At 37.3% G+C, this 25,564-nt stretch overlaps 1 protein-coding gene across 2 annotated transcripts in view; it reads right to left on the reverse strand.

Moving 5' to 3' along the window:
* The window catches only part of gabrg2 (gamma-aminobutyric acid type A receptor subunit gamma2), a 44,674-nt gene that overhangs the window by 16,291 nt on the left and 2,819 nt on the right, over window positions 1-25,564 (reverse strand). For both annotated transcript variants that reach the window (XM_085470721.1, XM_085470720.1), the window contains exons 2-6: window positions 20,726-20,865; window positions 16,328-16,395; window positions 12,929-13,149; window positions 11,650-11,732; window positions 9,708-9,845 (exon numbers count right to left, since the gene is read on the reverse strand). In XM_085470721.1, coding sequence (XP_085326847.1) covers window positions 9,708-9,845; window positions 11,650-11,732; window positions 12,929-13,149; window positions 16,328-16,395; window positions 20,726-20,865 — 650 coding nt within the window. The remainder of the gene's footprint in view (window positions 1-9,707; window positions 9,846-11,649; window positions 11,733-12,928; window positions 13,150-16,327; window positions 16,396-20,725; window positions 20,866-25,564) is intronic.

Genomic DNA, 25,564 nt, shown 5'->3' on the forward strand with positions numbered 1-25,564 from the left:
CATGCTCCTTCCAAGGATGTGTATTGTAATATCTTATGCCACATATGACATATTGATACTAAAGAGTTTTGATACAGTAACAGAAAAAAAAACTGTTAAGTGGGTGCTTAGAGTTTGGGTGAGGTGCCATGCGGTGTCACTATGATTATTATTCATGGGAGTCTGCTTACTCTGTTTAATGGCAACTGTAAGTTTTATCCTCTTATGGTGTATATTAACTGGCCAGACACTGAGTATTTCACAAAAAATCTAGCCTTGTGGCTAATTACTTTGAAACACTAAGTTGCAGATTATTACCCAAGGCTAATAAGCTGACTGGGAAGAATAACTAGGGCTCTGGCACGAAACTTTATAACAGTTTATTGAGCAATGAGGGGCTTGCCCTAGGAACAATTGCTCCACAGAGCAGAACTGCTTTGAGCTGCTTTTAGCCTCCAGACCATCTGCATCCATCTAAACCGGGTCACAAGAAGAGATCCCAGAAGTTCATTTGCATTTTTACATTTAGGATTTAGTAATAGCTGCAAAATAGCTAAAAATCCCTCCTTCTCCACAATTCTTTGTGATGACCCAGGACATGAAATTTAAAGCAAGTTTCTGGCCATCCATACCACTACATTACACATAACGATCGATTAAAAATATCACTTTGTATTGCCCTGGCCTTAAAACTGTAGAAGGTAGAAATATATAGCCCTTTTTCCCATAAAAGCACTCTCTGAGAGACAAACTGGAAGGGTGCCTGCATGCACATCCATTTGTGTGTGCACACGCACATGTACACATGCATGTGCATTCTACCCCCCAGTCTCTCCATCCACCACATAAGAAAAATGAGCACAATAACGGTGCATGAATGTTGAGATTAATGCTCCAAAGGTGAAAGTATTGTGTTTAATGCTTAATACATCTTCTCTTACAATGGACTTTTTTTTTTGCTCTTCATAATAATTTATACTAATAGTTTTCTTTTGGTATTGGCTCAATCTTTTAAATAGAAAAAATAATAATGAATAACACTAGTGTTGTAGCATCGTTTGGCATCACTAGACGCAGTTAAAAATGTGAGAGGGCAGTGACACTCAAGTATTAATGTTAAGATGTTAAGACTTTGTCAGGCTGCATAGACGAAGCAATGTGCTGCCTTTGATAACATTATTCTGTCTGCCAGCTACTATCACTCACTGTCTTCAGTTCTTCTCCCTGTGTTCTGTATGGTCTGTCCACCACAAAATAACAAATATCTAACACAGATTGGACTGACAATATAAAATCTCAGACAGATTTAAAAACAGAAAAATCTATTTTTCTAAATCTGCGTTCCTTTCATGTCCCCACAGGCAGCCTTTTACATGCAGGTGATCAATGAGGAGGGAAACAAGAGTCTTATTTTCTCAACGCAATCTCTTCTCCTATGGCCTATCCCCATTCCCTGTTTTTTCATCTTTTTTTCCAGGTGTTAATTACTGGCTTATTAGACTGTTGACTGAGAAAGGCAGAAAGAAAGAGAGCGATAAACAGAGGGGGAGGGGAGGATGCATACAAAGTAGGACACAGGAATACGCCAGGTCCAAAATAAAAATCATCTCTTTGTAGGAGTGCACAAGGGAGAAGGGCTGGAGGCGGAGGGACTCTATAGAGCCAACACTCGTAAATATGAATACTGTTAGTGTATGGGGCAGGTGTATGGAATGTGTATATGGAGCATGGGGGAGGGGATGGGGGGAGTCTGAACTCGTATTTGACTTCACAAAAGGAGAATTCTGGCTGAGTCAGAGCATTTTCACTCCCACTCCTGCCCATCACACCCATCAACCAGAAGCAAGAGGGAGAACTCACAGTGAGAGGGGGTGGGGTAGGAGAGGATTAGGGAGAGTCGTTAGTACTGCAACAGAGTCACAGCATGGATAATAGATTGTTTCAGTGCTTCTTAACCCTTTAGAAACTATAAACCTCTAAGCCTTCAGTCACACACGCTCTAGACTGGCCAGTGACCACATGTTATCAGGTTCTGGTTTGTGTTGTATTTTTGCAAGTTCAAAGCTGCTCAATGAGGAGTTGGCAAATGTTTGCAGACAAGTAGGTATCTTGCATGCGAACTGTGGGTGACTGCTGCTATCTGGTAGTGACCAAAGCAATCACAATGAGATTATCGGAGCAGCACTCTACACTTCTTTCCGATCAATTTCACCTACAAACCAGCAACTACTTGCCAACCTGTCGAGGAACACACATCTTTCCTAGCAAACTGTTGTCACTTCACTGACTTATGTGACTGTTGCTTTGGCAACCCATTTTCACACCAACTGCCACCATCCTCCAGCAGCCACTTGCTGACTGAGGCCATATACATATATATATATATATATATATATATATATATATATATATATATATATACACACATATACATATACATATATATATATACATATATATATATATATATATATATGATGCTGATTTGCTTTTCATCACCAACTTATCCACTAGAAAGTAAAATAAAGTGAAATAATTTCATGCAGCATTCTGGATCATATTGTGTGTTATTTGATCAGGGATTCAAAGTCCCAATTTAGTTAGTTTTATTGCCTTTTGTCTCATTCCATGTTTTCTTTAATTAACCCTGGCAGGCAGTGACAGGCATTCTTGTCTCAACTGTACAAGCTTCTATGAAACTTGGTCATTTTTCATCTTTACATTGCCTTGAATTTCTGCAGTTGAACCTATATGTGACATAAGAATAACCTTGCCTGATCTGGAATAGCAAGACATCAATGCAACATCTTCACATCTTTGTCATGTTTCTTTAAAATATATTTAAAAAATAATTTTATCTATATTTAAAAATAAAACCCTGTTGAATGTGATTTACCCCTGACACAGAACTAAAATATTAATAACTTCTAAAAAAAAAAACCTTTTGGGGGTTCTGTATGTAAGATGACTCAAATGTAATATGGAGAGAAGGGTGGAGAAAAAAGTCCAGATGACGTGGGAAAACAACAAATTTAGCATAAAATATTTTACAGTTCGGATCTGTTTCGGTGAACCTGTATTTTCGAGTTGTCAAGTTGTGGGTGCCTGAGGAATCGATGTTGAATGCCTTTTACAGAGCTACAGGGCTAAAGATGCAAGACTGATTTTCTTTGTCATGCTATTAGCGGAAACCCTTATCACTTTAAAGCAACTGTCTGTATATGAATGTATATATGTGTTCTTGTGCATGTGTGTTTTCATGCATTTTCATTGCTGACTGCTTCCTCTTTCTAAGTCACTTCCTCTCGACCACAATGCCTCCAGATTTGCCCCATCAAAGAATCATCTTCAAACTGAGGAGCTCTGTAAGCTGGAGAAGGCCACTGATGTGTCCCTGGGCTTTCTCCACTCAACCTAAATCACACAGGCGGACGCACACAGACAACAGCACTGCACTGCACGGCATGGCTTTTGGAAGGTCACTCTAAGAATAGCTTCCAATACATAAAAAAAAGGCTCATATCCAGTTGGGAGCACATGCTGAAATGTGCATGCAAGCAAATGGACACAAAAAAACATGCAATAATTCATGGACAAAGGCACGGACCAAAGCACTCATACTGTCAAACACACACAGATATGTTCCACTGGCTGATGCACAAAGGATATATTTGTGCTCAGCTAAAAGGACAGGAAATTAACCACCTCATGTCCGGCCCAGAACGTCTCACATTCACTACTAAGGAAAGTAAAGTTAGCTGCAAAAAGGAAAGACGGCTAATGGCATTGATTTCCTTTATGCTTGGAAGGAAAAACACCTTGCCGATCTAAGAGACTTTATATGCTCATTTCTCTGACTATGGTTATAAATATTATTGTGGTGATATTTCACAGTTAAAGTAAATGCAACACACAGGTGATGTGATTTAGCAGAACTGGAATAAAAATCATTTCTTGATTAAAAGAAAAAAATCTTTACTCATAACGCAACATTTATCTCTGTTCTCTCGCTCTCTTCTCACACACTTGCTTCCCTAATGTATCAACACTGCCACACCCCTCTTGTTTAGCCACTCCCTGCACGCGCACTGCATATAACAATTAATCACGATACGACAATATATCTTTATCTTGTTATGTTTTAAATAAGACACAAGCTTCCAAACTACAGTAAAGCCTCGCATCCCTGTGCACCTGATCTTTGCAAATGTGCGAATCATTGATTCTTTGCAATAATGTTTTACTGCAGACAGATAAATGCTACAACCACCACTCCGTTCCACCCTTCACTGCTCTCTATTTTGTTGTCTTCTCCTTCCCCCATTCAACAACCTTCAGCATCCTTACTTGCTGTTTTTATCTGCGCTTCTGATTATCACTGAACTCCAGCATGGCAGATGGGTGAATGGAGCTTCTGGAACCATGCTTAACCAGGTCACTGAGGGGTTAACTGTAAGGTTAGCTTTGCCCGTAGTGCCTCGGCTGTCTGACATTCAAATCCTCTGCATCTATCTTTTCCCTATCCTGCCCACTGGTCTACTTTTAAGCCTTCATGCTTGTCACAATAAAATATTTTTTCCTTGTATCCCTTCGAGTGTGTGCATGAATGTAAATGCATGTGTCTTTGTGTTTGAACATGCAGGTATAGGCTTGCAGGCGATACAGAGAGCCCTGATGTGACGTGACAAGTTGAGAGACCAAGCCTTTGGACACTGGCTGAGGGACAGAAGAGAAACCAAATAAAAACAGACATAGCCTTTATAAAATGATACAATGCAACTGCAGATGTCATGTGCCCCCAGCCCCTGCACTTACAATATCACTCAATCATTCTTTAATAATGCACTTTTTTATGATCTATTCATATATTTTTTTAAATAATACTCAGGAAAAAAGCAAATACATTAGTGTGGGAGAACAGTGCTGTGACAAGTTGAGCCTGGGAGAGATTGGATTGTCCCACAAAATGAGAGGCAATCTCTTCCTCTGGCTATTTGCTACAGTCATCATTGTCTGGAATGGGCCAATTCACCTGAATGCCTGTCTGCTTAGCTTACCATTATGTGTCCCTCTGTTTCCTTACCTGACCTGTTTCGACTCAGTTCAACTGATTCAACACAGAGCTTGAAATGAAATTAAAATAAGGTTTTAAAAGAATAACTGTAACTAACTATAACCCACCGGGGAGGGCAAAGACACATAATCTTTTTAGCTGGCGGCGATCCAACTGAAGGGCAGTCATCCTGTTCACTACACTTTAGTCTGCAGTCCACTGCTGCAATTAGAAAATGCAGCAATCGCCAGAGAAATAACGTCATGACATAAAAACGACATAAAAAAGGCAAAATATATCATTTGTAGGATATCTTTCAACCATAAGAAGGATTACACTAGTATAGTTATATTTATATATAATACATAAATGTCACATTCTACATGTATAATTATATATATGTGACTAGAGCAGGGCGATATGGCCAAAAATATTTATCACGATATAGATTTGAAAATTTGCGATAACGATATAACCGACGATATAATTGATGCGAGACAAAATACAACTCCACAACATTACTAGCGCAAAAAGACAACCTTCCATTTATTTTCACTTAAACAAGAAGCTGGTTTTTATGTACATTAAAGCTTTATAAAAATGTAACAGTGCAAATGCAAATTCCTTCCTGAAAGTTTAACCAAAAGGCATTTCCAGTAGAAACGGGCTGACATATCCTGAGCATAACCATGTATAATATCCACTGAAGTTAAAAAGAGGTGCTTTGCAACATTAAACTGCAGTGTGCAGTACGCATTTTTCGGACCATAAGGTGCACGGGATTATAAGGCACATTAAGTGAAACAAAGCAGTCAGATAAATCAAACTTTATTAAACTCATTCTTCTTGCTTCCTCCACTTCTGTACCATTGATTCATTAATGTTGAATTCTCTGGCAGCTGCTCTATTCCCATGTTGCTGCAGTATATTAATGACTAACTTCATATTGTGGATGGATTATCTCAGTTGTTCTCCTGACTGAAGTTTGGTCCGTTTACAGCATCCTGCCATGCGATTGCATTTGTCTCTAACCATGAAGAACCTTCACGTTAACTTTTATAAGTGGAAAAGTGTTAGTGTTCGTCCTCCAGCTTCACTGTTTATGTTATGCTAACATAGCTGTGTCGCTAGCGATTACGTAGCACATCATTATATACCAGCTAGCCCAACTTCAGTAACCCTACAAACGTCACTGCTGTTTAGTTTCCTGTCTTCATTTATGTTGGAAGTGATAGCAGAGCTGTACGTTTGATTTTTTTTCAGAAATCTCTCAGTCAGAACATGCAATATCATGCTTAGGTAACTAGCGAAACTAGCGAGCTAACTTCCGCTAGCTTCCTGCTAACTTCTAACTCCGTTAAATGTAATAACTTTTGTTTTCATGGATGCCTGGAAGTTGAACTTTATAGTTACACCTGGTAAAGCAGCAATGCTGATCGTTTTATTAAAGATGAAAGAATTTAGACAGTTTTTAACTCTAAGTGATGCTGCAGTGTTCGTTTGACCTGAAGCATACGGAGTTTAGGACCCAGATTACTCCCAGATTTAAGAGCATCTTAGTCCGACAAATATGACAATAACGACGGCCGCTTGCATGTTCTGCAAAAAAATGTGCTTTGTTGTGTATCTGACGGACAAACACCAAACCAGTTCCACATCACGGAAGTTGCACCATTTTTACAAACCAATTCTGGTTCATCTGTTTCACTCAACAATCGGCCATGTGCGTATGAAAACAAAGGCACTGCGCATGCGCGTTTTACTCCCATTCTATCGCGATATTTCATTTTCCTATCGTTGCCTAACATTATACCGGTATTACCGTGAACGGTATAATATGGCCCAGCCCTATATGTGACATTTTAATGCATTTTTGGATAAAATAAAAAAGAGAAAATTAAAAACGAAATGCTATATAATGAAATTCAAAAGTCAGAATAAAATCACGCATTACTGTGCAAAGGCTTTTAGGCACTTGACATGTACAATCAGGAAGGTGTGCAAGTTTCATGTTGCTGCGTGACAGTGATCCCAAACATACAACCAGAGTCATAAAGGCTCTACCGACCCTACCTTGAAAAGCTGCGCCTCGGTGAACTGAACCTGAATGAACTCGTGCTGTCAATGGGTGGCTACATCATATTTATTCAAGACATTACTTTAGAGAGACTTCACTTTTAGTGTCTAGCGAAAAAGTAATGCACTGCATTGAACATCAAACGACTTCTCTATTGAATTTACTGCAGTGGAATTAAAAAGCAGACTCTCTACTTTCTAAAATCTACTTTCAAAGATGTGGATTTAGAACTGCAACGATCAAGGGAATGATGCAGAAACAACTAGATCACCAGCTTTGGAGATTTCTAGAATCATTGTTATTATTATTATTATTTTCAAACCTAAGCAGAAAGCTTAATAGGGCTGAATATGATGCAGCATATAAAGTATTAGTCCCGCGCTATGCATTGCGTGACAGTTGAGATGAGTGGGTAATTATAATGCCCTAACTGACTGCTTTTTGAGACAGATGTTGTGTTCACGAATCTTGAAGCAGGTCAGATACCCAAACTGACTGCAAAATGAGACAAGAGGTCTCTCAGCCACAGTCAAGGTTCTCTGCTATGACAAGAGAGCAGATGGCGGTTTGTGGAAATAACAACCCAGATCAAAAGGAGAGAGAGGCAGAGGACTCTGAAAATTCTCCACTACAGCTCATCCTCTTACATAGATTGCCTTTTCATGTTGTCACTTTAAACATTCATTCATTAAAAACGAAAAAAATAAAATAAATCCAAAGACTTTTCTTTCTTTTTTTTTAAATTATCTTACACAAATACAGTTTAAGCATTTGGCATTGTGATGCACATCCTCTACTTACACCAGAATACTCTTTATGCTGCTTTGTGTGTCAGAGAGTGTGCATGCACATAACACTTGGTGACATTCTGCTAAACTGTGGCAAATTATACAATGGCTGGGTGAATTCAGTAACTCCTGTGGGTACTTTGTATATGAGTGCATGCAAGTATGTATATGTCACAGAACAAGCTAAAAATAAAGATTTACAACAGCAGTGTGCATGCCGTTAGATAATTAAATGATTCTTATTTTATGAAAGTAATTTTATTTTGTTCAAAAGGAATGTGGCAAAAGGAAAGACAAAAAAAACATTTAAAAGATCTGATGCTTCACGGTGTTTTGTCACAGTTTCTATTTGTCACATTTAGAAAATAATGGATTACCTAACAGCAGTAACAGCTTTTTACTCCCCCAGCAAGCACTTCAAAAACAATACACAATATATAACCTCCAAATTAACTGTTTGTCAGAGGAGAGCATTCCACCTCCACCATCTGGCATTATAAACTGTTCTAATGTTAGCTCTATAACTTTTAAAATGAACACTATAAACTGCACCTACCCTACAAAAAGAAAGAAAAAATAAATAAAAACAGAACAACAAAAGGTAGAGAACAATAAACCACATTTTAAGGGCATTTAAAACCAGCCATACTAGGTGTTTCACTTTACAACTTTTCTTTTTTTACTGCTGGACTCTAAAAACTGTAAAGCTGTACGCCTACTGAGTATACCAAACTAGATGTCCTATCTGCAAGCGATGATAAAGACAAGCAGACTTCAATTAAATGAATATAACAGGAGTTAAAGCTAAAAACTACTTGTACATCCATGTTTTTAAATAACTCTTTCAGAAACATATATTTAAAAGTTGACAGTTGGGGCAAATAGACGCTGCAATTGCTGCCCTTCCTTCCAAGCAATTTAACATTAGAGATTACAAGAGAATGTTTTAATTGCATTTACAAAACAGACATTTACTGTAACTTTCAGTCCCTCTGGATAAAGCAGCTAATCTAATGAGAAGGAACTTTTCTCTGGTCTAAAGTTAATCTCTGTGGCAGGCATTAATGCATTCACAAGGATCGCATTTCCCTGCCAACCATTAAATACATCAGTCTCTCACTGGCATCTTATGAATATAAATATAGCCATAGATATTTCCAATCTTATATCTAAAATATGCAAGCAGGATGAAAATGTTGAATGGTGAAAAATGCTGAGAACTGACAGAAAACTTGAGTGAGCGATATTCCCTGAGATGAATGAGATGCCATCTTTGAATACTGTTATCCAGTTCGTGTAAAACTGAAAAGTGCCATCCCACTCTGCAGCAAAAAAATTCTATTGAACGTCTGTCTATCGATCTTGAAGGGGAAGCGAGCCATAGGTAGCCCTTATGGAGTTTACTTGAAGCAGTGGGCTCTAAAAATGAATAAAATCCACGATGGATCATCCCTCTGTCTCTCTAAATGTTCACGCTGTACCCGACAGCAACAGCTACCAACACATGTGCTGTAACTAGTTAAAGATCAGTCAAGGACAAAGAGTGGTGGTTCTGTGGGAATGATTAACTTTCTATGGTAATACGATGTATAGATGTGTCCGCCAAATAAAAACACTGATGCATTCAAAGGTTTTTATGTATGAAATTCTACTGCACGTCACATGAGAGATTACCTATGCTGGGTAAAGACTGATCATGATTTATGATGGGTGCTTGACTTGCAGTCCTCACATGCTAGAGAAACCCTGACTGTCCTAACTGAATAAAAGAGAGTTTTAATTAGAATTTTTCAGCAGCTTATTTTCTTACCAGACACAGTCCTGACAATCTCAGAGGTGTTCCTCAGGCCCACAAAGGAGAACTGGTAGAGCCTCCAGGAGCGAATGTCCCCAACCTCCACTGAGCTCCTTTTCCACTTGTACACAATCTCCTCCCTGGGGTAGCCATCTGAAAAAGGGAGGACATGGAGATTACTTCAAACTCATTAAAGGCAGGAGAGAAGCTCAAGACTCGACTGCATAGCTATGCTGTCTTTTATTTTAGAGTAATCCGTGTCCACCAAGTCGGCAAGCTTGCAAATAAAATGTTTCATGAAAGAAACATTATATAACAGACTCCAGCACAACATGTTGACAAAATATCCAGTCCATCTGTGGGGCGAAAACGTCTTTGTCACTAACATCACTTAAAAGCAAAGATTACAACACAGCTCTGTAGCTGGCGATAAGTTGGATTTCTATAATTTTATTACTTCCAGCACATCCTCTTTTATACAAATCATAACAACAATCTTAATAGAGTACAGCTGAGTCACTTAGACAAACAGATGCATTTTCATAATTAAATCATGTATGTGAGTATCGAATTTGTGTTCTTACCATCTCACAGTAAGAGTCTGTCCCTCAGTATGGGTGTTAAAGTTGGGTGTTCTTTCAGCTCTATTTAAATTTCAGTCTAGTACAGTCTTCAGTCTAGTGATGAGCTGTGTGTAGCAGATGAGGGAGTAGTCTGAATAATGCACATGAACTGCTTTCAGAGCAAACTTGCGATGATTTTATCACTAAAGTGCTCTCAGACATCCAGTAATGTCTGACCTTAGAGGAGCAGGGGGATGAAAGGTGCTGCCCATTTCCCACATTACAGCCACAGAGGCTGGCAGACTTCATCTTTACTGGTAATGCATTCAGGACACATTATTGATTCAGACTTCTTTTGATAAGCTGGAACAATAATGCTCCTATGAATTCACTTTGGGCCTAGTTGTGCTGTCATAAAAGCCGCTGTAATCCAAATACTAAAATGCAATATACAGCAAACTGAAACAATATACTCTGCTCTGTGTGTCTGAAAAGTCCTGAAGCAAAAAAGTTTGGCCTGATCTCGGCTGACTACAGTCAAAATCGCCGCAAAAGAGGTTGCGCTGGAAAATCGACCATGCTTTGTTGCTTTGTGGCACATAAAATGTTCATAAAATGTGAATGCAAAGTGCGGCACACTAATCCATCTGCTGCTTCTGAGATTGAGCTCATACTGTACATCAAAGTTCTGAAAAACATCCATAGCTTTCATCAAATTTAAATGAAGGCTTGTGTTCCGTTTTTAGGTCTGCTTTCTTGTGAAGTGGAGCTATTTAGGAATCATTTTCTCTGGAGAGTATCCCCTGGTGTGTCTCTCCATATATCCACTGTGACTTCAGCAGATAACTTACCCCTGTCCAGTCCTAACATGGAATGACTAACTCGTTTGGACTTGTGTTACTTTTTAAAATGTCTTTTAGAACAATACTGACAGGTTTCAGGAAAATAAATGAATAGTGCCTTTGGCTTGAATAAATAAATGCCTGAATGGTTTTTTGAATCTTGTTGTTCATTTATTCCACATTCTAACACATTCATAAGGTTTCACTTGCTTTCAATTGAAAGGCTGTTGTTGCTTTTTACCAATCTTAGACCTAACCAGTTACATTAAAGCATACTTTACATATTCTACATCCATAATTCCTTTCCTATTTACATAAATACACACATGACTCATGTGCCTTCTTTTAGGTAACTGGAGTGCTCCCAATGAAAATCTTAAATGGTTCCAGCGTTAATTCCTTGATTTGGTCTGTTGGATAATCACTGCTTAAATTTAGTCTTTGCTCACATGTGACGTGTTTAGGGCCTTGCTGCGTTTGTGTGTGTTTGTTTGAGAAGACGAAGACAGGGAGGGGTAAATCAGTAGGGTTTCAGCATATGGTCAGACTTACAGCTTGAAAACTCCAGGGGGCACGAGTGTTCATCCATAGGGAAGTTGTTCAGTTTAAGCTGGCACTCGGCATCAATGGTCAACCTGCAGAGAGATGAAATTTAGCTCCATGAACACAAAAATGCAATATGTTGTACAATACTCTATATAAAACCAAATTTTTCAGTCTAATCACCAGGTCACCAGGGATGGGTTTTGTTTTATGTCATATTGTTCATTTCAGACGAAGTCTGGTACATTTTGGCATTATTGGTTTTATTTTGTTATGTGAAAATTCTACAAAAAGGGTAGCTCACACCAACCGCTAATCCTTATCATAAACGACACAAGAAATTATTAATTACAATTTCAAAATTTTTTATTTTTTTACAGCTACAGTTCTTTTTCACACCTGAGGAAGTTTGAAGGAGAAGTCATTAAACTTCCTCTTAATGAGAGAATAACCTTAAATGACTTTACCCATCCACGCACTCTCTATTGTCTTGTATCATTGTGCACCGAATCACAGCGGCCATCCTAATTAACAACCAGTGGTTAAGTTCTGAGTCCCCTAAATTAATGAAGTGGAGAGGCAGTGTTCTGCATAGGGAAACATCCATCACAGCTCGATTGAGTCCGGAAGACTTCACTTACTCTCTTATTATCACTACTGATGTATCGTGGTGTCAGTGCAAATATTTATTTTTGATCTATCAACCTATTTTACATATAGCATGCGTTAGTTTCATGGTTTTACAGTCAGAAACATTGTGAGTTATATGGTTTGAGACAAATTAAAGCAATTAAACTATTGAACGCTGATGTAAAATTAAAAGGCTTTTTTTAAGCTGCATGCCAAAGCAGGTGTTCCTCCATCTCAAAAGGCAATTTTCTGAATCATTCAACACAATGGATTTTTCTGTACATTAATTAATGTTAACCATAACAAGCAGGAAGCTAAAATTGGCGTGTTCAGGATAATCAGTGTAAAGATTACTTATGTAGAATGTCCTTACATGCAGGTTAAGGCCTCTGTGCATATTAGGAAGCTTAAAGGCAACATATGAAAATGAGAAATGAAAATAACAAAATACTAAGAGAACAAAATCCAAAATGCCAAAGACTCAGAATAATGAAACACTAAGTACAAATGATAAATAAATTATGAAATAATAGAAATAATTCAGTGTGATAAAATTAAGCTGGTGTCAGAGATTCCAAAATTCACTTTAATAAATCTGTCAGTTGTAGATGAATGAGAAACATGCAAATCAGAAGCTCCAGCATCACTGACGTTTTACCTCAGCGTGTAAAGTATTCTGCCGTCATTCCATATCCTGAGCATGCGATTGGGTGTGGTGATCCAGTGGGCATCGGCCTTCTTTGAGTTGCGAAAGAAAGTATCTGGGATCCATATTTTTCCAACCATGTTGCTGTTGAGACGTAGAACCTTCATTGTGCTGTTGAATTTTAATCTTCTGTCGTACCAGGTCTGAGCAAAAAAGATGTCGATGGTGTATTCCTAACGACACAAAACGCAGTTTCACTCAAACTGTCGTGTTCAGTTTTACTTCAGAAAAACTGAACATGCTTCACATTACACAACAGATAAAGGTCTGATAAAAGATTTCATCTAGCGCTGTCAACAACATGCAGCTTCAAACTGTGAGATGCTATAACACCAAATTAAAAATGTGGGCTCAAAGAGAACTTTTTTCTGTCTCGAGGGAACTTTTCTATGCCAGAGGAAACTTAACGCTGAAATGCATTTGCATACAATTTTCTTAAAGGAGATGGTGTCTTTTCAGGCCGGGAAGTGCTTTTGTCGCAGCTAAAGAGCACTGTTGAAAAAAGACCAGCTTGACGCCCTCAACCTGAAAATTAAATGTTCAACGGGGCAATTAATAACCCCCATTGTTCGACTGAAGTATTACCCGACCTTATAACCTGCTGCCTCGGCAGCACTTTGTCCTGGGCATTGACAAAACCTTCTGTCTCCTATTCAGTGCAGTGACACTATGCCAGCTGTGTTGGAACATACGCACTATATGGAGGAAAGCATAGGCAATACACCTCTGGGAGAAGAAGAAGAGCAATAGGTGAAACATGACAGGTGTAGCGTTAGGTGAAACATTAAATAGAGAGAAAGAGAGAGCTATCATTCTGTGTTATTTATTTTGTTATTTGGATAGGCTCAGCGCTGAGGTTCAAAGTGAAGTACAGCAGGAGAGAAAAAAATCTGGGGATTTGTGTGTAAGAGGCCATAGAGGCATTAACTTTCTGACAAAGCTTATCCCAACAATAAAGTCTAAATCCTTGCCAAAGAGTTCCAAATGAGATTTGAAAAACATTTTCACAAGGCAGAATTCCCATCCTTTCAGCAGCCCTTTTTATCACAAGGGACAGACAGACAGTACAAATACAATGATAAGAGAAAGGCTGAATGACTTAGGATCTTCGAGGATCTTCATCTGCGCCCCACTGAGCATGATAAACATAAATAGTCTGGGATCTTTCAAGGCCTGGGAACTTTTTATTCTTCTTAGTATTCAAACAGCTCTAAAAGCAGCTCAGAAATGTTCAGGTGCAGCGGCTACAAAGCAGCAATGTATCATTCATTCTTTTTATTTTTCAGACCTTGACCTCTTTCCATCTGTTATACTGTTATACTGTCCCTTATAACTTGTTACTTAGCCATCTTAGATTCCTACTGCATAAATAAGAAATCAAAACTGTATTCATGCCAAGATTCACACCCCCGTACAATCAGAGTACTCTGTGCTCCTCAGAAAAACTACCAACCTAACAACATTTGTCATGTTATAGTGTGAAATGACTGGCCCAAGCACATGTATTACATATGAATGCGAGGCAATCAGTCAACCTTTCATGTCAAAATGCCCTCTTCATAGAAGCACAGCCAGGCATGGTCGCAGACTTCCTAATGTGAGTATAAGCACACATTTTCTAACTGATACCATCATTGCATCTCTTCTTCCATCACTTTAGCCAGAGCGGAGTGGGTGTTTTAGCTACTTACCAAAATGGAATGGCATCACAGTGTAGAACAGATTGCTCATGTCATGAAATGATAACAAGGAGGATCAATCTCCTCCTTCTAGACCACGCTTCCCTACTTTGTTGTTACTTCTGCATTAAGGGGTCACCAATATGAATCAGTGAACATTCAGCATTTCAAACATTTTTTTTTCCACTCTAACTTCCTTCTAAGAATCCAGCAAAGGGATTTTTGGAAGTTGAGAAGCTCTCCCACACATGTTGGCTGACAGAAATGTGAAATTGTGTAAGAGTAATGCGTCTCATGTTGGACGGACTTGTCTTGGCAAGTAACAAAGTACTTAAAAAAAACCACAATTCTATTCGTTTTATTCTGTATTATCATTAAATTCACATAAGATCATAAGAAAAATATCATTATAACACAAACACACACACACACAGTAAACAGTATCAAACTTTAAGGAAAAGCAATATAGCAACCCAGTATTATGACAAAATGTGTAATAGACACACACTGGTCCACCGTGCATTTCACGGTTTGCCTCTCCAAAATGTGAAATGGACACACGTGCACAAGTCGCATTACTGCATGCAGAAACTGCATTACCATCATGGGGAAATAATACATTTAAAGCCACAAAATCTGTAGTGAGTAAAAACATATGAAGTACATTCCAGGGTCCTTTAATCACCAGAATCGATTAAGCTAGGATAATGTCTGTTTAAACACTTTCCTGTGATTATTTTCATGTTGGCTTGAAATAAATTATCTTCTTCAGCTGCAACTTCTGCATGCATGTACATTTCACGTTTTGGAGAGGCAAAGTGTGAAATGGACACGGTGGGCCGACATGTCTATTACACGCTTTATTGTGATATCGGATTAAATAAAGGGCCACTGAAGATTAGTGTGAAGTCAATATCTCACCGAATGTGAAATATAGCCACAATCTTCCCCGCTGTTATAGGATTTATGACACTGAATAATGAACAGATTTTTTTTTTTTGAGAAAACATTATGATGTCCCAGTGTTTTAGAACTTTTGTATATAGCATAACAAACAAAAATACTGAACTGCATTAGAAACATTCATGAACTACTGCTATTGGTTAACAGAAATACATTTAGCAAAGCTACGGTATCATGGTTTTAGCAGCAATTCGTGATTCACAATCATAACAGATATGATAGAAATTTTTTTTAAAAAGCCCTTGCCTTTAAACCAGACCCAAAGAAAATAACAAATTAAGTATATTTACTTGAACAAAACACAAAAAGCTTTGACAGTTGACTCAGATGCAATTCTTGGCATGTACAAATCCAGAATATGTCAGGATTTGCCAGTGCACACAGTCATATTCAAATATACTGCCGTGAGATCTGGCATGCATGCTGAGCAACACAAAATTGTTACCTGTTATAATGTTTTGTCTTATTTAGACATATGAGGTGTTCAACTGCAATATGTTAACTCTTTTGTATTTGCTTGATTAAATTTAAAATAAAAATCTTTTATAACTCAATATTTCTTTATTTATTAATTTCTTACTATTAGAGATAAATAAAATGTACTTAATTTAATCATAATGCTAGACTACAATGACACTAAAGACTTACGCATACTAAAGCACTCTCTACCAGCTTCACAATAATTAACAATAAAAATGTATTCACTTACCATATTGATGGCATTCACTGGTCCAATGCTGTTGACAAACATGTCTGTGTGGATCACTGTTGGCTTGACTGCAATGAAGAACAGGAAAAAACATTTTAGAGGGTAAAAATTATCTTTCATATGGTAGCACAAAATTTTCCAGAAGGGTTAGATTGTTTTATATGTCACCATCAAAGGGAAAAAGAAGGCGACGATTCCCTTTGCTGTGAAAGTGTGAATAGAAAGTGTTTGGAAAATATCAGCGTTCAGTTAGATGGCAGTGAGAGGAGAAACATGAACATGTTGTTTAATTCACACCTGAAAAACAGGTCATCTACACAGTCAGCACCAAGTTTGTTGAAAATTGAATATTTTGATGTGGATCTTTGTCAGGCTTTGAATTTGCAACATCTTCTTCAAACCAATGGGAAAAAACAAACACCATGAGTACTCAATAATACATTATTTAAGGTAGATGATTCTATCCATCACAGAAGCTATGCAACATGCATCCAACCTTACATCAAAGTCTATGGGAAGAACTCAAAGAACCTATAAAACCTGAAGGTTTTGCAGGTTCCTTAGCTGACAACAAGGAGTTGAACCTAGATTATTTCAGTGTTATAAATGTTCAGACCTCCTTTCTTTAGACTAAGAATACATGGGCAACTTCCACATCAAACTGGTTTCTGAGAACCACACAATCATTCTCTATGTATTCACTGTTGATATCATTTTTCACAAAACAAATATTTTACATAATTTTACAATGAATGTTCAAAGTCTGATTTTTAATTAAGCATAATGCATTTCAAAGAAAACCTTTGCATGCACATGTTTTGCATGTATCTATCTTCTTTTGCACCTGCAGTTATACCACTTGTCCACCTTTTTATGTTTTACCATTGTGGCCTAATTGCCTTTCCTGGGTTAGCAAGTTAGGCAGCCAGGGACCAGACAAGAACGCTGGTGTCAAATGGACATTCATTCTCTGCTAGAGCCTCTGAGGTAGCCTGAATCAACTTGTACATGTTGCTATCTAATCTTCATGGATGACTGGCTGCTATGTCTTAGAGGACAGTCAGGTTAAAACTCAACCACCCTCAAGGTTTGATGTAGGAGCTTTAGTGAGTGTGAGAGAGAGACTGAGGAAGTGAGTGCAGGTTTGCATCCATTTCCCATGTCCCTCAAAGGCAAACATAAATGTGTGTTGCACTCCCACCCTACTGACATTGTTTGCACGCGAATGAACACAAACACATGCATGCAAAACAATGAGACACATATGCAATGGTCTCAAATATTGTTACCTGTAAATAAGTGGGGCGGGATATATCAATGAAATCATAAGGGACATATATAATCATAAATTTAAAAAAAACATCAAATTTTGGGACTAACAAAAAATATATTAGGACTGGGCAATATATCGAGTTTTTAAATATATCGATATATTTTTATACGAGATATGAGATGTGACAATATTGTTCATATCGATATAGTCTATGTCAGGTTATAATTATACTTGTGGAGCCGCGAGTTTGCCTCTCCTTCGTCCACTTTTGTAACTCCCCCTCCCCCATCGCTTCACCTGCAGGCAACAACAAGATCAGCTAATGAGCTAACAGCGCTCACGCGTTGACGCCATTCAGCCCCATGCACGAGGCTGCACGGCCTAAAATCCTTTCCTTTTCCCAAAACTCGACAGTGCTCCTTATGTAGGAGTTCTGGTTGTGCTTACTGACTGCGAACCGCTTTTATGTGGTACAAGGCGCTCAGCAATCTGTCAAAAAATGTTTTAGTACGACTTTGGTAAGCTACGAAGCCGCACCGCTTGATGGATTGTTGGAGCATTACAGCTGCCGTAGTCAGGAGCCTCGTGGAGTACTACGTACTGTATTTCAACGTAATATTACCGTATTGTGTGTGTTTAAGGACCACAAATGGCACCTGTTCAGAGACGTGGTTACAAAGAGGATTTCAAACTCCAGGCTGTCAGTCACGTATTAGAAGTTGGGAACAGAGCAGCTGCAAAATCTGTCTTTGTTACTATGCTCAGCATCTTTTAATTTAGATTTTGATGTGAAAAGATCTGGGACACAGTGTGACTAAGAACTCTCTTTTTGTTTTTACTTTATGGCTTTAAAAAAACATCGTTTGTGTGTTTTGTTTTGTTTTTCTCTTCTTTTTGTTTACTTATGTGAAGAAAAAGAACTTTAAGCAGATGGCGGTCATCCAGACTACTGTATATATGAGTCTAAGAACAAAGGATGCCATCAAATACTGTACATCTCATTTTATTTTTTGCATAACTTCAATAAACATCGAGATATATATCATATATCGCCATCCAGCTAAAGAATATTGAGATATGAATTTTGGGTGATATCGCCCAGTCCTAAAATATATCATTGATATGAAAAGAAATGTTTTATTGTCTTCCTAAAATTCAAAACTTCCTCCTAGTAACAATATAAAACAAGCCAATCCATCCACTACTCAGTTAGCTAACAAACTATTAATGGACATCACGAGCCATTTTAAAGCTTAAGCCTAACATCATCTAACTAAGTGTACAACAACTCTAAGTCCTTGCTTCTGTTCTCCATATTAGTGGATCTTTAAAAAACCCTGATCACCTCTAAGAGTCTTACAACATTTTTTCTGTCTCACAGTCCAATTGCTTCAATTCTTTATATACAATACACTCTAGTTCCATTAAAATTAAATCAGCATCACGATGGACTTCCGGTGGAAGCTATGGCACAATCAGCAATTAATCTAAATCCACAACTTTGAGAGCTCTGAGAAGTGGAGTAGAAACTTCACTTTGCCTTGGTATGACTGGTTGGTTGTTGGCTCAGATGACAGTACAGCCAGTTAATTATATCCCCTGTGTAGATGTGTAACTTGGTGGCAGCTGGAAGACTAGCGCTGAGAGAGCAAGATCACAGAACATTTGAAGATGATGGCTAAGACTGTGGCAGTCAGCCGCCCAGCTAAGCAGCGGCTCTCTTGGTTGCAGCTTCACCTCAAAGCACATCTAAGCTGCTCTTCAATTTATAGCACAGACCCACTTTCAAAGTATCAAGAATAATGACCATCCCTCATAAAACCTGTCACTTTATAGGTGGTATTAAATATACTGTAAAATACGTATAATAATGTACATCGTATACAGGAAAACATGAATACAGACTAATGTAAAGGATTTGTTGCTGATGCTACATCAACATTACTCTGCTACATTCATGCGCAGAATAAATTTATCATTTAGGTCAATTCATTAGTCATGCTTAATAAAGTTATGATTGAAATTAGGTCAAAATCTTTCTGGTGCTGTATTCCATCTGTCACAATGGACTATGGCCTTTTGTTGCAACAAAATTGCTTAACGATGGTATAAGCTTTCACAAAGCAGAGAAGTAAGTAGTAAAGGATTTTTATAAACTATCCTTGTCATTTTTTGCCTGAATACAGCACTGGACAGTGCCAAATGTGTATGAATATTATAGTGGGTGAGCAAGCAAATTTTTATAGTACCATGTAGACTGGTGCAGCTTTATTATTTGACACTATGTCACTTAAACACTATTTCTGACTTTAACTGAGTTTCCCAGGAAACCACTGACACATTAATCAAGTATTCAAAGGTACTGAGTATCTCCCTTATCTGGTCTTGCAGATGGACGTGATAGGCTTCTGCAGACAAGGAGTCCTGCTCAGCTGTCTGTCAGACTCCAGAGAGTAAGATAGCTGTCTACAGGCTTGCAGGATGGTGACAGTTTCCCTGACCGTACTGCATGCATGTGCATTTTTTACGAGAAGTAAGGGTCTCGGAAAAAAAAGACAGCTGGTATAAAGCTTCAACAGTGTTTTTTCACAATTTCTAAAGACTACTGAAATTTTAAGACTATGGCGAGGAAGTTTTACTTTCATTATCTATTTATTATGTTTGAAATGGCTGTGCTTTTTATGAGTGAACCAGAAAATGAATGCTTTGTTTTACTGAAAATTGACTTAATAATTATAACTACATCTAAATCTATTTTTTTTATTATGAATTATGTATTCAATGATTCATAAGGCTAATTCTGTTGTTAAACAGAGGTTATAAGTGTGTTTGTCTGGTTTGTGTTTAGTACACTGCCAGCTGCTTCATTTAAAGGTCTTTGTTTCTGGATTGTTAATGAAACTTTGTGCAACCACTCTTACAAATCTAGACCTGGTTCAGTAGGTTATACATTTCGGTCTACAGTAACATCAGTGTAACACAAGTCACTTTTATTATAACTCTTAACCCAAAACCTAAGCCTAAGTACTGTTGACTCGTTGTTGAATAGCTCTAATTACAAATTTTGCCAGATATCTTTATGATTCTGTGACTAAACATATTATCTGTGAAAAATCAGCGCCCACCTCCGATGTCAGGTCTGAGTTTGTTGTCATATCCATCTAGTAGGCTGTTTAGGATGTGTGTGACATCACTCTCATACACTTTGGGAGTCAGCACCCACGTCTTGTTAGACACCTCATCATCGTCATCACTCTGGACGGAGCTGCAAGGGAGAGAGTAAAAAAATGCATATAATCAGCAAATTCTTTTGAAGGGATACAAAGTAGATTCTTTCCCAGTGGTTTCCCATGTGGGTTTTTTTTTAAAGCAGAAATCTTTAGGTGAGAAAGACAGAAAGAGAAAGGTATTTTAAAGATTAAAGGATTGATTTAATATTTTTTTTTCGTTCCTGGTATTTTTTGTGTAACAAAGTACTTGCATAGTTAAATAAAAGAACAAATACAAGGCGTGTCCTCCGTGTAGGCAAATGCCTCATTTCTTAAACTTTCATGACATTCAGTTTCATTTGTTCTCACTGTAAAATCTGTTAGCTCACTTACTATTTGGAAAAACATATTTCTATAGACATATATTTTCAATACCCTTATGAGATATTTTGAATATATTTGATATTTTAAGGCAGTTTTTGATGAGCAGCCTGCCGGTATTTACAGTTCAATCATTTGATGCATTTAGATCAGATAACTCGGAGTACAAACAGACTGCTTGCTTTCTGATATCTGATGTGAAAAGAATTGAATTTGTATGAACGCATTCATAAATGCAGATCTGCTTTTGCCATAATTTTGCTGTTCTCAGTCTTGTTGGAAAAAAATATTAATTGTGACCTCAAGATGAAGCGAGGGTCATACAGATATGTGCAGCTAAGATAATATATAAAAGTATATGACAGCTACAATCCCGTGTGGCACTGGCTTTAATCATTTATTTAGTCTTCCTGGAAGCCTTGTTCACACTCTGTCCCTATCAAGACATGATGTTCATGTTTAAAATATTGCAGTTTGATAGTTAGCAACCTTGTTAGTATTAGTAATACCAACGATAATACCATCTGCAAAATATTTTCTTTTTAAATGTAAGTACGTGTAAGATTTGTGTGTGCTTTTGCTGTATTTTTTTCCAGTAACAGCTAAAACTCTCCTTTAATTTTCAGGTCAGTGATTCTATAGAAACAATGAATAAATTCAAACAAGGGAATCTGTCAGAAAAGCTGGTTTTAAGGAGCCCAAATATATGTGAGGACAGGACATTTTTCCAGAGTTTACTTTCTCACCTCAGACTTATCACATATATCACATATACCACCACACTTGAGCTGTAAATGCTTTCCCTTCTATCCAACACCAAAGTATGATCCTGGTAAATTATATTACTAAAACAAAAGCAGTCTTAATGTAATATAAAAGGGACAATTAATGAGCTTACAACATCCTATACTTCAAAAGACCTTCCATTAACACGCATTTTTAAAATAAAAGATAAGATTTTTACTGCCAGTGGGCAAGATGAAGATATGTAAGTAACATACAGAGAAGAACAGAGAAGAACAGAGAAGAGGGATGTTGGTGAAAGAGATCACAGGGCAGATTTATAGGCATACAAGCACAAGCTAAATTTGCACTACATCTTTTCATTCAATTTGTGTGAGCACAATCTGTATGTAATTAGTGTGTGATTTACCAAGACAGCAGTTCATTATGCAATCAGTGGTTGGACTGCCCTCCAGAAGGTTTTTGTTCATGAAGGAAAAGAATACATAAAGAAATGCAGTTTGGTGGTCAGGTTTTCCTGAGATTAGCAGGCCAATAAGAATGTCAATGAAGATCTGTGTAAATACTGCAGCAAAACTATACAAAAACCTTTTAGCTTCTCTACAAATACATACTTGACCTATATCATATTAGGTGTTCAAAAGGGTCCCAAAGAAACATATATAATCTGCTTTAAAGCCGAGTGCTTTGAAAATAAGCACACAAAAACATTTTGGTCTAAAATTGATTTCAGACAATTTTTTTGCCTTCAGCCTATTCTGTTTTTATGTATGTCTTTTAATGATGTTTTACTGGTCTTATGTCTAAATAATTTATTTTTATGTCTGAATATTTATCAACACTTCCTTTTATATATACATACTGATTTAGTAAAAAAAAAAACAGGGAGTTTCAGATAAGAAAGTAGATGAGAAGATACCTAAATGGTTGGACACTTCCTCTCTTGGCTCTAATCCTCATACCATCACAGATCAGGATCACTTGGGCACCTCTAGCAACAGCTGGATTAGATCAAGGAGATGGCCAACAGACCAGAAAAGCAACCTTGAAATATTTGTGAGCTTTCAACGAGGCTTTAGATGGGGAGATGTCTGAATAAAATAGTAAAGAATGAGAAAGAATGAAAAAAACATGGTAAAACACAAGGGTAGAAGCACTGATAGCTTTCTTGTGTTCTTCAGTTGGGTGTGACTAATGTTTTGAACAGCAGTCCTCCTACATTAGATACCATTAAGAGCCATATATTACCAAAACAAAAGAATGGGATATCTACCATAGATAGATAGATAGATAGATAGATAGATAGATAGATAGATAGATAGATAGATAGATAGATAGATAGATAGATAGATAGATAGATAGATAGATAGATAGATTATGCAGTTTTTCTGATTGCTGCAATTTAATCATCTGTATTCATCTCACAGAATATCTCTGTGTATATGGAAATGTTCCAAATATGAGTAGATCAAAGGAAGAGCCATGTGTTCCTCACTACAGGCAGATCTAAGGGTTTGCCTATTAATTCTGTACCTGAAGGTCCACAGAGAGCCCCGTGTTAGTGCCTGCACATGCATGCTGCATGTGTATATCTGGGTTCTTACTTATGCATGTGCACTTCAATAATTGTGCTGGTATTGACTGTGGTAACGACAGTATTGGAATTTCAATTAAATTCTCATCTCAAGTTTCATGCAAAGCAATAGTGAAGTATCCTCTGCTGCAGTTTCACATATTCACAAGAGGGTCCAAGAACAATAATATCAGTAATATCAGCAGTATAAGCAGCTTTCGACCTCATCCAGTTTATCACTCTACCACATATGTTCCAAACTGCAGCCAATAAAGCAGCATGATCTAATGAACCTTCATGATCCTTATTACTCAACATGAAATTTATCTTGCACCTTTGGCAACAACACAACAAACTCTTCTGTACATGATGTTGTTGATGCAACACTTTTCACAGACTCTACCTTTAATGAAAGAAAAAATATACAGTTGTATTTTGTTAGTAATGATATTTTACTGACAAATCATATGGCTCTAAACGTTTCAAATATTATATTTTGTTTTTCCTTTATTCAACCTGGAAATTTAAATAAATGAACAACTGAAGTTGTGTTACTCACATGCTGTAATATTAACATCCAATTACCAGGATTTAACTGCTCTACTTAACTGCATTCTGGGATCCTAATACAACCAATCTATTTACAGACCAATCCACTGTAAACCACATTACAAAGATTAGAGCATATTAATAGATTTTGATCAGTGGGCGAATATAATGAGCCGTTTCTGTAATAATTTCACTTACATTAAGTTAAATCCCAGTCACACAGGCCTAGAAACCAGTTGTTGGCTCCATGGCAAACACAAGTACAGCGGGAAAAATTTGTATTCTGTGACTGTGATTGTTGCTGTCTGTCTGTGAAACCAACAGCTAAGGCCTGAGTCACGCTGGCCAAGACACTAAATGTTTATTTTTCTAGTCCACTGAGGTATATCACGCTACACTGAAAACCACGACGCAATTGCATTTTTGTTACTCAAACGATAAATAGAATTAATCTTCCAAATAAAAGCTGCTCATTTTTTCAACTTGTGTTGCAGCTGAATGCAAACTACAGGTGACCACACTAATTACAAGAAGCTTTTTGGTACAGCACCCTCTTTGTGTCTTTGAGACCAATTTCACTTAGCAACCTCCAGCAACCACTTGCCAAGACACATTTTTCCCTAGCAACCAGAGGTTGTCACATGGTCTCTAGGCCTGTATGACTGAGACTTAAAGCGCCAAAATCTATTAATTTAGACTCTTTAAAAGTGAGTATATATATATATATATATATATATATATATATATATATATATATATATATATATATATATATATATATGTGTGTATGTGTGTATATATATATATATATATATATATATATATATATATATATATATATATATATATATATGTGTATATATATATGTAAATACATATGTGTGTCTATAACAACAGGAGGCCAAAGTGCTTCAACTTAAGCCCTCCCACCTTTATTCCAAAATTTCTTTGACTTCAATATCTACCAGAGTTTCTCAGTTGTAGAAAGGTAACCATGAGTGTTGCCTGTTTCTTTTACTGACCTGTCAAACTGTCTTCACTATAGGCAGAAAAAATAAAATAAAATAAAAATGACAACATGTCTTTGCTATGAACTGACTTTTAGGAATTCTAAGACACAAATTCACATGATGTTAATTATGGAATACATGGCAGTTTGTCAAAACTCCTGACCCTTTCCAAGTGACAAGAAGCAGATGATGTATGGCAGTTTGGCAGACCATTTAATTCACTGTAGGTTTCCAATTTGATGGAATTCTGTCTAAAAATACCGACAAACTGATGAGAATCGGTGGCAGATAGGGATAATTGCAATGGGCATACTAACATACTAACAGCTACTTTATACAATTAGCATAAAATGTGTAGTGAAATGTTTCCCATATTATTAATACTTAACAGCAGCTCAAAAATTGAATGGACATAGATTACATCCTATGTACAGAAAATACGTCTGCCTGAGAGATTTTTGTAGTCAGAAATTGAACTCTACAAAGGCGCTAGTTGAA

This window comes from Copadichromis virginalis, linkage group LG10 (assembly GCF_057382275.1).
Source record: "Copadichromis virginalis isolate Kocher_CV1m ecotype Utaka linkage group LG10, C_Virginalis_male_GT1.1, whole genome shotgun sequence".
NCBI lineage: Eukaryota > Metazoa > Chordata > Actinopteri > Cichliformes > Cichlidae > Copadichromis > Copadichromis virginalis.